This window comes from Colossoma macropomum, unplaced genomic scaffold (assembly GCF_904425465.1).
Source record: "Colossoma macropomum unplaced genomic scaffold, Colossoma_macropomum, whole genome shotgun sequence".
Lineage (NCBI taxonomy): Eukaryota > Metazoa > Chordata > Actinopteri > Characiformes > Serrasalmidae > Colossoma > Colossoma macropomum.
This window is the reverse complement of record NW_023494806.1, coordinates 5,689,843-5,705,225: the sequence shown is the minus strand read 5'-3', so window position 1 is coordinate 5,705,225 and position 15,383 is coordinate 5,689,843. Positions and strand designations below refer to the sequence as shown.

The window sequence follows — 15,383 nt, the reverse complement described above, 5'->3', positions numbered from 1 at the left end:
CTCCAGTCCTTTCATCTTTCTTCCCCTTTCCTTTCCTTTTCTCTCCAATTGTCTCTTCTCTGCTGCACTTCTCTCCCTTCATTATCTCATTATTACACCCATCCCTTTATTTCTCAGCTCAGCTCCTTCTCCTCTCCTTCCCATCTCTCCATTCCTCAACTCTCTTCCCCAGCCCTCCTCTATCGTTCTCTTATCTCCTCTTTGACCCTCCCCTCTCTTGCCCCTGTCTTTCTCCCTTTTACACTCCTGTTCTCCTGTCTTTACTCCTCTCTTCATCTCTCTTTCTCCCCTCTCTTCTTCTCCTCTTCTCTCCTCCCCTCTCCTCTCCACTCTGAATGACTCTGAAGCAGCTGTTGGGATGATGAATCTTGGCCTCCAGCTCGAGCCGTAATCCCACTCAAGTGCTCTTCTGCAGGCCTGGCCATGGAGGATATAATGAATTAGGTGTCTACTCGGGGTTCCGCGACCTCCGACCTGTGACATCATCAATCAGGGAGCTCCTACACTTAGCTGAAGTGCGCGGGCCAGAGGGCAACAGACGCAAACACTTACCAACTGTCTGTGAGGCTTGCGGATTGATTTCCACTTGTTTTGTTTTTTATGTCATCGTAACGCCGTCCGCTAGGGATATGTTTATATGGGATTCGTGATTCTGTCTATAATTTGTTTAACCATCGAGGAAAAAAGAAATATACCGTTCCCCGGGAGGAAGACCTTTCAGGGAGAAAAAGTGGGAGAGAATGAGAGAAATGAATCCCCACATTTTGGCCTTTGCACATATGGAAGGGATTTTTCATTGCCAGCTTTGCTGATGGTGGGTACACTACTTACTACCAAAGGACAGATGATTTGCAGAGCTTCCTCAGCCTTATGGAAGTCGGTAGGGATGGAAAGAGAAGAGGAACTGGGATGATCCAAAACCGTTGCAACTAACATGGACACTGTGGACACTAGAGTGTAAAAACTTAACTATGGTGTTTGACCCTGACAGCTTGGTGTTGCTCGATGCACGAATCCACATCATTAACTATGTTTTATTCGAAGTTTGCATACAGAGTGGGTGGAGCCGGAAAAGGTTCCTGTGTGGTTATTTGCAGGAGATGAATAGTCCAAGTTTAGGGGTGGGAGTTTTTTTCCTCATGTGTGTTTATGGCTTAGAGAAAGATTGAATATTAGTATATGTGCGTGCTTGTGTTTGGTTTTTTTTGGGGGGGGCGGGGTGGGGGGGGGAGCTAGACTGGAAAAATGGGCTGTACAAGATTCGTAGGTAGCCATGAAAATAGTTTTGTTTTTCCTCCTCATCTTGGCAAAAAGTTATGTTGCTAAGCAATAAATGTTTTTGCCAGGAAATGCTATACGACATTACAAATAAACAAAAATACAGTAAGTAGCAAGATTTGTTGGTAATCCTATATTTTGAAAGCCCACTGTAGATTTTTTATAGATGCTTAACTTGATTTTCACTTACATTTAGCTAAAAATCATTTAAATACACCTTAATTGTCCATAATCCTGACCCTACACTGTCAGAAAAAGGTGCTGCACAACATTTTTGTTCACCAAGCTACACTTAATATAAATGTGTCCTCAAAGGTACAACAATAGTATGAGGTCCATGTAACTAACTGAAGCCTACCTGCAGTGAATTATGGTACAGTTATATTTCCTAACTAAAGATGCTGGAGACGTAATCCAGTGTATCTCCGTAATCGTAACCCTAATCTTCACTTCAACTCAAAATCTAAACCTAACTCTAAAGTTAATCTCAACCCAAAACCTAACCCTAGTTCTAAAACTAAGCCTAACTTTAACCTCAAAAAATCCAAACTTAAGGCTAACCCTGGTCCTATGCCAAACCTTAACTTCAACTAAGAACCTAAACCTAACCCTAACCTTGGTTCTAAGCCTAACCCTAAAGTTAACCTCAGCCCAAAACCTAACCCTAGTTCTACAATTAATCTAACCTTAACCTGAGCACAAAGCCTAAACCGAACCCTAACCCTGGTCCTATGCCAAACCTTGACCATAACTCAGAACCTAAACTTAACCCTAACCCTGGTCCTGAACCTAAGCCTAACCTTAACCTCAACCCAAGTCCTAAATCTAAGCCTAACTCTGGTTCTAAACCTAAGCCTACCCTTACACTCATCTCAAGTCCTAAATCTAAGCCTAACCCTGGTCCTGAACCTAAGCCTAACCTTAACCACAACCCAAGTTCTAAATCTAAGCTTATCTCTGGTCCTAAACCTAAGCCTAACCTTGACCTCAACCCAAGTCCTAAATCTAAGCCCAACTGGTTCTAAACCTAAGCATACCCTTAAACTCATCCCAAGTCCTAAATCTAACCCTAACCCTGGTCCTAAACCTAAGCCCATTCTTAATCATAACTCAGAACCTAAACTTAACCCTAATCCCTGTCCTAAACCTAAGCATAATCTTGACCTCAGCCCAAGTCTGAAATCTAAGCCTAACCCTGGTCCTGAATCTAAGCTTAACTCTGGTCCTAAACCTAAGCCTACCCTTAAACTCATCCCAAGTCCTAAATCTAACCCTAACCCTGGTCCTGAACCTAAGCATAACCTTGACCTCAGCCCAAGTCTGAAATCTAAGCCTAACTCTGGTCCTAAACCTAAGTCTACCCTTAAACTCATCCCAAGTCCTAAATCTAAGCCTATCTCTGGTCCTCTGGTTGTTCCATAGAATCACTAGTTGGTTAATAATTGAAACGCTTGTAGATAATCTTCAGGAGGTTGTCCAAATAAGCTGGAATTTATTGTTATTAGTATTATTATTATTATTATTATATATTTTTTATTTATTTATTTTTTATTGCTGAAATGTCTGTTAGAGGAACGGACTTCCTGACTTCTCCCTGCACTCCAGCTGTTGCATGGATTTGTCCAATTCGATCAGCAATACCTGATTAATTTAATAAGGACATTTTTAAATAAAGTAAGTGTTGGATGTTAACTGTAAATACTGGACTGGCTTTGGAAATGGTTAAGTGAACACACTCATCAAATCACAGTGTGTGTTTGTTTATATCTCATTTTAGAGTGTTTTTTTTATCAGATACATTCTTTCTGCCCAGATAAAATGAGTTACATATTTTCTCAGGAGTCCTAAGACTTCTGCACCGTCCTGTATGCTGTATTTTGTGTGTGTGCGCGTGTGGTAAAGCGCACCTCAGCTGTAAATCTGGCCTGTAGACAGTAGGCCTGCAGCGCTGTGGTGAGTTATGGCTGTGTGTGCTTTTATCAGCTGGCTCTCTCGCTGTGTTTTTATCCGCTGGGCTGATTTATGAGAGGACCTACTGCATGTAGCCGTTACTTGTAACTGCGGGAGCTTCTCCCGTAACCAAGCCAGGCAGCGTGGAGCAGAGCCTCCGGGATAATCACAGGTCACAGAGTGTATCTTTAAAGTGTGTGTGATAGGAGAGGAGGGTGGTCTCAGAGAGGATGTAGAGAAGGCTGTGATAGTGAAAGGGGGTTTGTTGTTTCAACGCGGATGCTTTTAAATTCTGTGTTGATGAATGAGAAGCTTAAACTTATATTTGGCATTTTCTCTGCAAAGTTTGATGCCTGGTTTCTATTTATTTGCTGATTTCGACATTTGAAAATTTGAACTTCACACAGGCCACCATTTATTTTGCCCCCCCCCCATTAAAATGTGCAGAAATGTGTTTGAAATTACTTTATTTAGAAAATCATTAAAATGTGTAATTTGACCGGGGTGCCCAAACATTTGCATATGAGTGTGCACTGATAAGCCAAAACATAATGACCACCTGTGTAATATGTTGTCGGTCCTCTGCGTGCTGCCAAAACAGCTCCTAACTGCTGAGGCATGGACTCTACAAGACTTCTGAAGGTGCCCTGTGGTATCTGGCACCATGACTTTAAGTACAGATCTTTTAAATCCTGTGAGTTATGAGTTGGAGCCGCTGCGGATTGGACTTCTTGTTCCAGCACATCCCACGGACGCTCCATTGCATTGAAATCTGGGGACTTTGGAGGCCAAAACAACACCTTGAACTCTTCATCATGTTCCTTAAATAATTCCTGAACATGACAAAGGGTTCAAGCATGCATTACCCGCTGAAAGAGGCCGCTAACATCTTGGAATACCTTTGCCTTGAAGGGGTGGACCTGGTCTGCAATGGCTAAGTAGGTGGCACGTGTCAAATTGACGTCCACATAAATACCCGGACGCAGGGTTTCCCAGCAGAACATTGGCCAGTACGTCATACTCCCTCCATCAGCTGGTCCTATTCCAGTAGTGCATCCTGGTGTTGTCACTTCCCGAGGTAACTGGTACACATGGCAGTCCACTTGATGTAAAAGAAAATTGGACTCATTGGACCAGATGACCTTCCTGCATTGCTCCATTGTCGAGTTTTGACTCTCATGTGCCCATTGTAACGCTTTTGATAGTGGACAGGACTTAGCATGGGCACTCTGACAGATCTATGGGCACGTAGCCCCACATGCAGCAGGGTGTGATACACTGTGTATTGTGAAACTTGTGCCACAGTAGCCCGTCTGGCAGTTCGAACTAGATGGGACAGACTTGGTCACCCTTGTTCATTGATGAACCTTGAGTGCCATACCCTGTTCGCCAGTTTGTGGTTGGTAGTAGGTACTCACCACTGCTGACCGGGATCACCCCACATACCTTGCTGCTTCTGAAATGCTTCGACCGTTCAGGTCTTCACACCTGCCCATATTTCTCCATTCAACATGAGACTACAAGAACTGACAATTCACGTATTGTCCTAGACCTTGACGTGCACCATTGTTCTGTGGTAATTAACTTTATTCACTTCATGTGTGAGTGGTCATAATGTTTTAGCTCGTAGGTGTGTACATATGTATAGAGAACTGAATTACTGGTTACGGCATAAAATACAGTGCAAAGTGAAGCCACTTGTTGACTAAATTGGTGCTTCCTCTATGCACGGTAAAATGAATGATTGTCTATGGGCAAAATGTCAATATTCTCCCAGAAAATACAGATATAACACAAATTCTGAGGTGTACTGTTTTCCTGCAAAAGTGTCTAATTTATGGGCTGTGACATTTTAGACATTTTATGGGTATGTATCTACATAACTGTTTTATCTTTTGACTTATATAACCTATGTTTGGCTGTCTGATCCATTATTTCAAGGTAACTTTTAAAAAATTGGTGAAAATAAATGGTAGTCTACAGGGAGCACTTAATGCAGGGGATTATGCAGCTGTCTTCAGTGGTGCACCCTCCTTCGTCAGTCTATGTAAGTATAAGATTAAGTGACCCTTATTAGTCCCACAACCTCCGCATTTTGACCCATCCATGCAGTGAAATACCACATACACACAAGTGAACACACACACACACTAGGGGCAGTGAGCACACTTGCCCAGAGCGGTGGGCAGCCCTATCCACGGCGCCCGCGGAAGAGTTGGGGGTTAGGTGTCTTGCTCAAGGGCACTTCAGTTGCGTACTGTCAGCTCAGAGGATCGAACCGGCAACCTTCTGGTCAAAGGGCTGGTTCCCTAACCTTCAGCCCATGACTGTACAGGATGGGGTGCATCGATATGAGAATTGTGGGCCGCCTGGATTTGTCTGAGTGCAATAAAATTCTGGGAAGCTCCAGAATCATGTTAATCGGTAAAGCTTTTGGAGTATAAATGAAAATTTCTAAATATAAAATTCTATTGGCCAGCATTATTATCGCTTATTGGGAATTTTTAGCCTCTTAAAATTGGTATCAGCTGTAGAATTTTCTTATCAACCGTGCCTTAATATAGACCAAACACACAGTTTCAGAACTAAATCCAGGCCTAAGTGGAACATTAGAGAGAGATAATCTGAATAAAGGTCAGTCTTTTTTTCTATTTTTGACGTGATAGTGGTTTCGGTCTGGCACGTGCATAAATGAATAGCGCTGGGGTGAAAAAATGCACTACATCATGTCCTTTGTGACAGCATGGAGAAGATAAATAGGTTTTAAAACATGCAAATTATAGTGTGCCATTGTTCTCACGCATATGAACATCATTCTTTTCGTTTGTCCATGTACATATGTGTGGGTTGTTTCCTTGTACTGGAACAGTAGGTATGCACAGGAGTTTCTGTCTGAATTGTGAACTATGTATGTTTGAGGCTGTAGGCATGAGCAGTGAGTGTGTGCCTGCTTTGGAAGGAGTTCGTCGGGACACCAGTGAGATATTTGTTTATGTAAGATTGTGCTTTTGTGTAGTTTGTGTGTGTGTGTGTCTGAGTCCTAGACAATGTGCAGTACTGAGCAAAAGTTAAAGACCACCTTTTTTGATTACTTCCCAGTGAAAAAAGGCCATTAAGTACAAGTTATTCATTTCCTAGGAAATATTTCTGAGGAGATTAGACATAAAAATGGTAATCCTTTGACTACTTTCTAAAAGCTCCAAAAGGTAGTCCTTTCCAAAACTAGTCTTCAAAAAATTAACCACAACTGTCCTTGTCAAATGAAGAGCACTTAAAAAAAAAAGCTGCTTCTGTTCTCAGAACAAGACTAACCACCCCAGAGTCCAGTATGTGTATGTATCTGTGTGTGTGTGTGTGTGTGTGTGTGTTTATGTATATGTATATCCTAACAATGACATGGTAGTGGCCATGATTCATAATTCATGTACTTTAATAGTGTTTGATAATAAATGAAGGGTGGTCTTGACTTTTGCACAGTACATTATGTCTTATATGTTATACACTGTGCACATGTGTGCTTGTATGTGTGTTGGGGGTTAGGATAGGTATGCACCGTATATTGCAACAAGTCTAGTGAAAGCGGAAGAATATAGATGAGGAGTCATGTGATGAAGGCTATAATTGCTGACAGCACCAGCAGCAGCTGATGAATGTTGTGACTCTGCTGAGCTTTAACAGCCAGATAACCCTTACTGATACACTCCGTAATGGACTTCTGTTCTACTACAACACTGCTACAAACCTATTTTGTGCTATAATACTGATTTACTCCACCGCCATAGATTTCTATTCTACTATAACATTGCTATAGACTTCTGTTCTGCTATAACACTGCTTTAGACCTCTACTATTACACTAGTGTAGACTTCTGTTCTGCTATAACACTGTTGTGGACTTCTGGTCTACTGTAGCACTACTATAGACTTCTGTCCTACCAAAACACTACTGTAGACTTCTGGTCTACTGTAGCACTGCTGTAGACTTCTGTCCTACTAAAACACTGCTGTAGACTTCTGGTCTACTGTAGCACTGCTATAGACTTCTGTCCTACCAAAACACTGCTGTAGACTTCTGGTCTACTGTAGCACTGCTATAGACTTCTGTTTTGCTATAGCACTGCTATAGACGTTTTACTATAACACTGCAAAATACTGCATTTGATATGTTGTTTTGTTCTATTTTTACTGAAAAAGGGGTTTAAATGATTTGCACATCATTGCATTTTGTCTTTATTTACATTTTGCACAGCGTCCCACCTTTTTTGGAAATTGGGTTGTACTATAATACTGCCTTAGACATCCATTCTGCTATAACACTGCTATAGACTTCTGTACTGCTATAACAGTGCTATAGACTTCTGTTCCACTATAACACTGATATATATTTCTGTTTTAGTATAAGTCTCATACGCTCCACTGTTATTCAATGGTCTATTGTGCCACACAGTCTCAGCTGTTATTTATGATAACATGTTGTCATTTTTCAAAATAATTGCGTTCATTAGCTGAGCGGTCGTTGCTAAATAACAAATTGCTTTATGCAGCTTACAGTTAGTAGGTTTCTACTTTATTACATATAAAAACAGAAAATGGATACATTATATTAGTATTTAATCTGCAATCCTTTTGGTCAGATTCTGAAAATGTTAACAGCAGGACTATATCAAATTCTGAACCTATCGTTGGATCTGAGCAAGCTTTTTGGTTAGCAGCTGTTACAAGACAACTAAACAAACAGAATTAGCCAGAAACAAACAGAATACAAGAGGAAACATGCTTTGCAGACTGACAGGAACAAAACAGCTATTAGGCTCAAGCTGAGCTGAACCTGATATTGCGATGGTTTTGTGGCTCTGTCTGTACAGCAGGAGGGTACTACTTTTTGGGCAAAAGAAATTGCCAACATTAAATTGTATTTGATACAGTTTTTGTGGCTTTGTTGCTTTCCTTTTTTCTTTATTTTGGAGAACTGTGAGAACTTTCGAGGTCATCATGGCTGCGATGATCAGCGGCTGAATCACTGCTGTGATGTTATTTGTGATAAAAACTCCCCGTCTCATGTTCTGTTGGTTAAACTGATGCTCTCCGCTGCTGTAGACTTCTTTTTTGCTCTAATACTGATATATACTCCATTATAGACAACTGTGGGCAATATTCATCTCTCTCTCTCTCTCTCTCTCTCTCTCTCTCTCACTATAGGCAGACTCAGGTCCTCTGTTGTGTGCTGGTTACGAAGACGGTTCTCTGGTACTTTGGGATGTATCTCATAGGCGTTCTCTCAGCTGCCTAAAGGCCCATCCAGAGCCAGTCATGTGTCTGGACTTTGACACAGACAGGCAGAAAGGCATCTCGGGGTCCTCAGACAAGACCCTGACCTCCTGGACCATCGACAGCCAGCAGAACCTTCAGGTTTTCTTTTTCTTTTTTTCTCATTTACTACAGTTCTGTTTATTTCAAACTACTTTCTGAAAGAGCTACATCCTGTAGCCGGCACTTCATCCTTTTCTTTTTTGCATCTTCTGAACTAGTTTGATAACTATTCTGGAATCTGGCTGGTATTTGACTGATAAAAACACTGCAAGACTGCAAAATTAAAACACTACGTCCAGTAAAAAAATAAAAAAAAAACACTGAAGTACATTTAGAAATGTAGGTGAGGAGCCCAGGAGTCCCCCACATGGGCTGCTACTGTTTTACAGAGGGCAGAGCTGTCTCATACTATCATACTAAGCTTGATACATAAAAATACGCAAATAAAGCTTGTTTGCTTTATTACAGCTAATGATATTTATACGAAGGAGGCTTCTTTTGTCGTTAATGTAGAAATAATGTAGTTTTTTGAAGGAATAGTTCAGTGAAAAATCACATTTACAGCACTTCCTCTTACCCCAGATATAGTTGATCAACCAAACAAACAATATAACTTAATAGTCACCTAAATAGCCCAAAAATACCTCTCCAAAACCTCTTTCAACCTCTTTCAACCTACTCAAACCACATCCAGCTCCTTATTAAGGTTGCGTAGACTTACCGGTGTGGTTTAGAGCACAGTATGACTTACTCTGAGCTATAAAAATGAACAAAACACCACCGCTGTGCCAGCCATTTCAGACAAAACCAGGGCTGGTATTCACAAAGCAGCATGATTCTCCATACTTGTGGTGGTCGCTGGCACAAACGCTGATTCCAGATCAGCACTCCGACCCCTGAGGTGGTTTGTGAATTCAGACCCTGTTGTATAAAGCGGCTTCCCACAGTTTTGGTCATTTTTCTAGTTTACAGTAAGTCACACTGTGTCCTAAACCACATCGACAAGTCTGCGCAACCTTAATGAAGACTTGGATGTGGTTTGAGAAGCTTTGGTGGTGCTTTTTACAGAAGCGATTTGGGCTCTTTGAATGGCTGTTGAGTGCTGGTGTTTGTTAACAGTTTTAGCTTTGCCACTTCAGTTCTAAACTAAAGGCGCTAAATTTGGACACCAAACAATATCGAGCACCCTTCACACATTAGCTACATCTGGGGTAAGATGAAAATTGGATAAATTCTGATTTTCAACTGTTCCTGTAAGTATTTAAAGCCATTATAACCAACAGATACATAAACTTTGGTCATTTATGAGTTGCAGTGCACGTTTACTGACCTCACACTAAATAAACACATTTGTTATTTATCCATTGCAATAAAATGCAGAAAAGTGGAGAGTTGAATGATCTCTGGTTTGCTGTCAGTCCAGCAGTGCTTTGTTTTAAAACTGCCTTCAGGAGTGCTGGTTAAACTTGATCGCTAAACTTTAGATTCGTGTCAAGTCAGCAGCAGTCATGGAAATACAGAAGAAGTAAAAGCCTTTAAGCGGTCATATGCCAACAGCATGTTTTTGTTGGAGAGTATGTGAAAGGCAACATTTGGGCTAACCCAGGGGTCAGCAATCCAAATGTTAAGCCATTTTGTCCTTTCAACAAAAATCAAAACACCTTGGGAGTCACAACATTTTATGTCCATCTTACCATCTTGCCTGTAAATATGCCTCCGTATGTGGTAATGCGCTGGTATAGGCTAACAAATATAAACGAAAATCAAACTTACTTTGCTCTGCTTTAAGCTTTAGTTTAGCTATAGCCGTTTTTCTCAGATCTCTGGCAGGAAACTTTTCAACAAAAGTAGAATCGTTTCTTATAAAACGTCTCTTAATGTTCAGTTTTTTACGAGCCTGAAGTCGTTTCTCATTCGGCAACTTCTTTTTCGAATTTTCCCGTTCCACCTTAAATGGTGCATGAGGTGCCAGAATGTAACTGCAGCACCATTTAAGGTGGAACGGAAAGTTCATATCGATAAGCTATTTTTAGCTAAGCGTCTTTTTAGTATTTGACGGATTCTCATTGCCGATTAAACGTATCAGGAAACCAGCTGGAGTGATTATGGATGCAAATAAGTCCATTCGCCTGCTGTTTATCGATGTTAGTCTTAAATCTTTCTCTTTGCTTTTTCGATAGCTATTAGCTAGGCAAGATTGCAGATTGTTGTCTGCATTGCTATGGCGATCAGCAGTCTGTGCGCCAGCCTGTAGGGTTAAAGGGTGAATTAGCAGTTCTACATTAACTCCAGCGTTTAAGACCATCGTTTTTACTTCTTACTTTGCCACAAACAGAAAATGGACACTTTTAAGATCACATTTGACCGATGGCTGATTTGGTCAGACTGAAGATGAGACGACACTAAATTCCCAAACTGTCGTCACCACTGAGCAGCTTTTCAGTCGGCAGCTGTGACTGAAGAACAACTAAACAACCTGGAATCAGCCAGAAATTAACCCAACACCATTCGCCAAACTAAATGGGCTGTAAGATGCTTTACAGACTGTCTGGAACAAAACATCAATACTGATCTGGCAAAAATTGACAAAACTGAGCTAAACTTAATATTGCGGCAGTTTTATGGCTCAGTCTTACTTCAAAAGGCGAGGCTTACAGCAGACTGAGCAGCGAGTGGGCGGAGCTCGTTACTCTGATGCAGCAACAAGCTGCTCGTTAAGGAACTATAATTTGGTGAAGGAACTGCGAACATTAAAACATATTAAACGCCGCGTTCACGACCCAGTTTATTAATTTATTACTCTAATTATTTAACTGTTGTAGAAAAGCAGTAGACACTCGAGGAGTGTGTTATCGCGAAATAACATCACGGCTGTGATGATCTACGGCGACCAAATCACAGCCGTGATGATATTTCGCGATAACACACTCCCTCTCGTGTTCTATTGCTGAAGTAATTATATAAATAACTCATCATATTCTATTTTGCTGTGATAATGACATAAATATCACGAGATCTCAAGAAAACAAATAAAAATTAATCGTTATCACAGAAGCACATGCAAATCCATGGCCCCGTTGGGATTCCGTAAATAAGGGTTGAGAGACAGCGGAAACTTCTCATTCACAGTGTATCCTCGTTGAAACCCGATCCGTCATAAAGCCTTCAGGTTTTCGTACATGCCACACAGCACCGCACGCTCGACCACACGTACGTTCAGACACACTGGAAAAATACTACATGACGTGGAAGTGTGTCTTCAGGCCCCCTCAGGGTGATAAATCAGTCCAGCGTGATCGTGATGTGACAGCTGCTCTAACCACCTTCGTTCTAGCGCTGTGCCAAATTGTACCTATGGTCAAAAACCTTCTCCTCTCCCTCCGCCTGCTTTCATACGACATGAAAAATACCCTTCATGCTAGGGACATATTTTATCTTACGTAACACCTAGCTCATCTGAAGGTTAACGGCTCGTTAGCAGCGCTCCTCTCCGCTGATTTCGAGAGTTAAAGAGCCATATTTCACACTGAAGCTGAAGAATCTGTGTTTATAGAAAAAAAAAAGACAGACTGATATACACTCGTGGTCTGCGGAGGGAGTTGTTGTTCTTTCCAGCGCCTTTTACACTTGAACGGACGGATTAGAAATATTCGCAAACCCCCTCGTATTATTTCTAGCTCGCAAAAATGTATCTGCAATAATACTGCGAAAGCATTTATTCAATATTTCTCAAAATAGGAGCTGTACGGGCAGCGTGGTTTACTTTTGCTCACGCTGAGGGGGAAAAAAAAGTTTTGATTTAAAAGGCGATTCTTGGAGGTTAGGGCAGAGCGAGCTGGGAAAAGAGTCAGCAGGGGCTTTTAAATTAGCCTCAAGTGCAGCGCAGTGTGACGTCCAGACAGCCACTGAGAACTCTTCCCACAGAAGTGTTATTGTGTGTGGCAGCAGAGCAGCAGAGAGAGAGAGAGAGAGAGGGGAATCTGCTGGGTGACTGCCTCTCTCTCTTTCTGTCTACCTCCCTTGCCCTCTCTCTCTCCCTCTCTCTCTCTCTGTCTCTTTTTTTCTCTTTCTCTCTCTCTCTCTCTCTCTCTCTCTCTCTCTCTCTCTCTGTCTCTCATACATATAGTTTCTCTCTCTCATACATATAGTTTCTCTCTCTCTCTCTCTCTCTCTCTCTTTCTCTCTCTCTCATACATATAGTCTCTCTCTCTCTCTCTCTCTCTCTCTCTCATACATACAGTTTCTTTCTCTATCCCTCTCTATCCCCTATTGTCTTTTCTCTGTCTGTCTGTACCTCTGTCCATCTTTTGTTTTTTCACTCTTTTACTCTCTCCTCATCTCTTGCTGTCTCTGTCTCTCTCTGTACATCCTTGCATACGCTCTGTCTCTCTCTCTCTCTCTCCCTTATTTTCTAATTCTGTCTCACTCTTTCCATCTCTTGTTCTTTTTCTTCTCTTCGCTCTCTTCCTCTATCTTTCTTTCTCTCTCTCTTGTGTATATAGTCTTTCTCTCTCTTCCTTGCTCTCTCTTCTCTCTTTCTCTCTTTCTCTCTCTCTTATACATATTGTTTTTCTCTCTCTCTTTTTCCTCGCTCTCTCCCCCCTCTCTTCTTATTCTTTCTTTCTGTCTCTCACTCATTCCATCTCTTGAACTTGCTCTCTCTCTCCTCTCTCATTTCCTTGCTCTTTCTTCCTCTCCCCCCTTTTTCCCTCCCTCTCTCTCTCTTTCCTTCTCTCTCTCTCTCTCTCTCTCTCTTTCCTTCTCTCTCTCTCTCTCTCTCTCTCTTTCCTTCTCTCTCTCTTTCCTTCTCTCTATCTCTCTCTCTCTCTCTCTCTCTTTCCTTCTCTCTCTCTCTCTCTCTCTCTCTCTCTCTCCCCCTCCCTCCCTCCCTCTCTCCTGCTGATGAACGACCCGTGAGAGATAATAAAAACATCAATCCCTCGCAGGCTGCTAACCAAACAAAAAACACATCTGCAATAAAATGAACAGTAGTTCTCAGTGGGAGGTGGCAGTAAAGGCTAAAGCGGGAGGAATGGCTGTGGGCCCTGACGCCCGTCCAACAGCCCACGCTGAGCTCAGACGCAGAGAAACTTTACCCTCTGAACCGGGGCTGTGACTAACAGTGATTGCTATAATTACTTAATCTAGAAAATAATGTTGGATTATTTAATTATTAATCAAAATTAGGCCTTCTGCATGTTCCTCTTCCTTTGCTTCAGAGTTTGGTCTGTGTGACTAACTATTTCATCTTATGTGATGTAATGAAACCATAAAAGTCATATCGCCCCCTATGCATCCTGTAGTGTATTGCAAGCTGTCAGAATGACTGTGTGCTTCGTATGAATGTTATAGAGTGCTTTTATTTTCAAGTTAACTTTTAACTTTTTTGTAATTGATGACTAATTAGCTTTGTTGACCAAAGGTTTTGTTGACTAAAGCCTATTTCCTCGCATCTCAGACTGGGATTCAGGGATGCTATGGGTACAGTAGATCGTTGCAAAAGGCCTAAGGAACCCAGAAGTCGTCATATCCTTAAAATTCTTCAGAAATAATGTCAATTAGACCTGGGCGATGCGGCAAAAAGTAATATTGTGATACTTTAAGAAGTTTCTGCAATAAACAATGTCGTGATATTTGGTTTTTCTGAGACCTGGTGAGCTGGAACAGAAAATATAGTGCTACATTTTAAAAAGTACTATCAAAAACTGTGAATCCAGCCATTTGTATCTAACATTTCACATACTGTGCTGCACTAAATCCAATCAAACAGGACTAATTAAGCTTTTTTTGTAATCAGACTTGCTCAAAAGTGCTGACAATATCCATGATGTGCTCAGAAAAGCCCATTGTGTTATAATTGATTATGATAACTAAATACTGTCATATTGCCCACCCCTAAAAATAATTTAACCTTTACATGTCTAGAATTATTAGTGCAGTTTTTCCCTATAATTTATATTACATAATTATTATATGCAGTGTCTAGGGCTGTCAAACTATTTAAACAATTAAATGTGATTAATTGCATTTTTCAATTTAAAATGCAGTGTATTTTGTCTTATATGAGTGAATAAAATAAGCTTCATCACTTTCAAGTATTCAGTAGCGTTATTTTCATTGTTTAAGGCCTAAATAGCTGGTTACATAATGAATTACATTCATATTGAGTTTTCATTGCATGTTGTCAGTTTCTGTTTATTTTGGTCTTTGTCTGTTTTTTTTTAAGCTTTTTCCTTTATTTCAATGTCATTGACAAAAGCATGGCAAAGTTGTAAAGCATTTTTTTCCCTACAAAATGTAAGATGTAGATACACCATGGGGGTCCTAAGAGGGTCAAGATTTGTGTCAAGCCTTAACTTATCAGGACTGCTGAAGGGTCCCCTGGCATAATACTCAGAGAAACTGCGTTTGATGGAAGCCAGTGTGGGGTGTGTGTGTGGGGTGTGTTGGCAGGGCTTTAGTGGAAGTGATGGAGGAGTGGATGGGAAGCAGCTTTTATCAGCAGCAGATAAAGATATCCAGGCTGGACGGCCGCTCCAGTCACGACGCACACACTCCACATTACTGGGTGTCTGTGCTGGGGGGGAGGAGAGCTGCTGTGGGTGACACCGGGTTGACTAAGAGTAATTGCACATGCATATCACTTTGCTGGTGTGCATGTGTGAATGCAGAGGCGTGTGTGTGTGTGTGTGTGTGTGTGGGTAGAGGAGGATTGCCGATCAAGATTTGGCTTTTGACCAGCTCAAGGTTGCTGAGTGCATTCTAGTCTATCTACAGGCAGACAGAGAGAGAGATGAGCCGCCCTAGTGTCTGTCTGTGTGGGAGTGTGTGTGTGTTAATATACAT

The 15,383-nt window shown here is 41.4% G+C and overlaps 1 protein-coding gene across 3 annotated transcripts in view; it reads left to right on the top strand.

The window, feature by feature from the left end:
- Positions 1-15,383, top strand: part of gnb1l (guanine nucleotide binding protein (G protein), beta polypeptide 1-like) — a 62,571-nt gene that overhangs the window by 35,571 nt on the left and 11,617 nt on the right. For all 3 annotated transcript variants that reach the window (XM_036598745.1, XM_036598747.1, XM_036598746.1), the window contains one exon: positions 8,427-8,636. In XM_036598745.1, the coding sequence (XP_036454638.1) occupies positions 8,427-8,636 (210 nt within the window). The remainder of the gene's footprint in view (positions 1-8,426; positions 8,637-15,383) is intronic.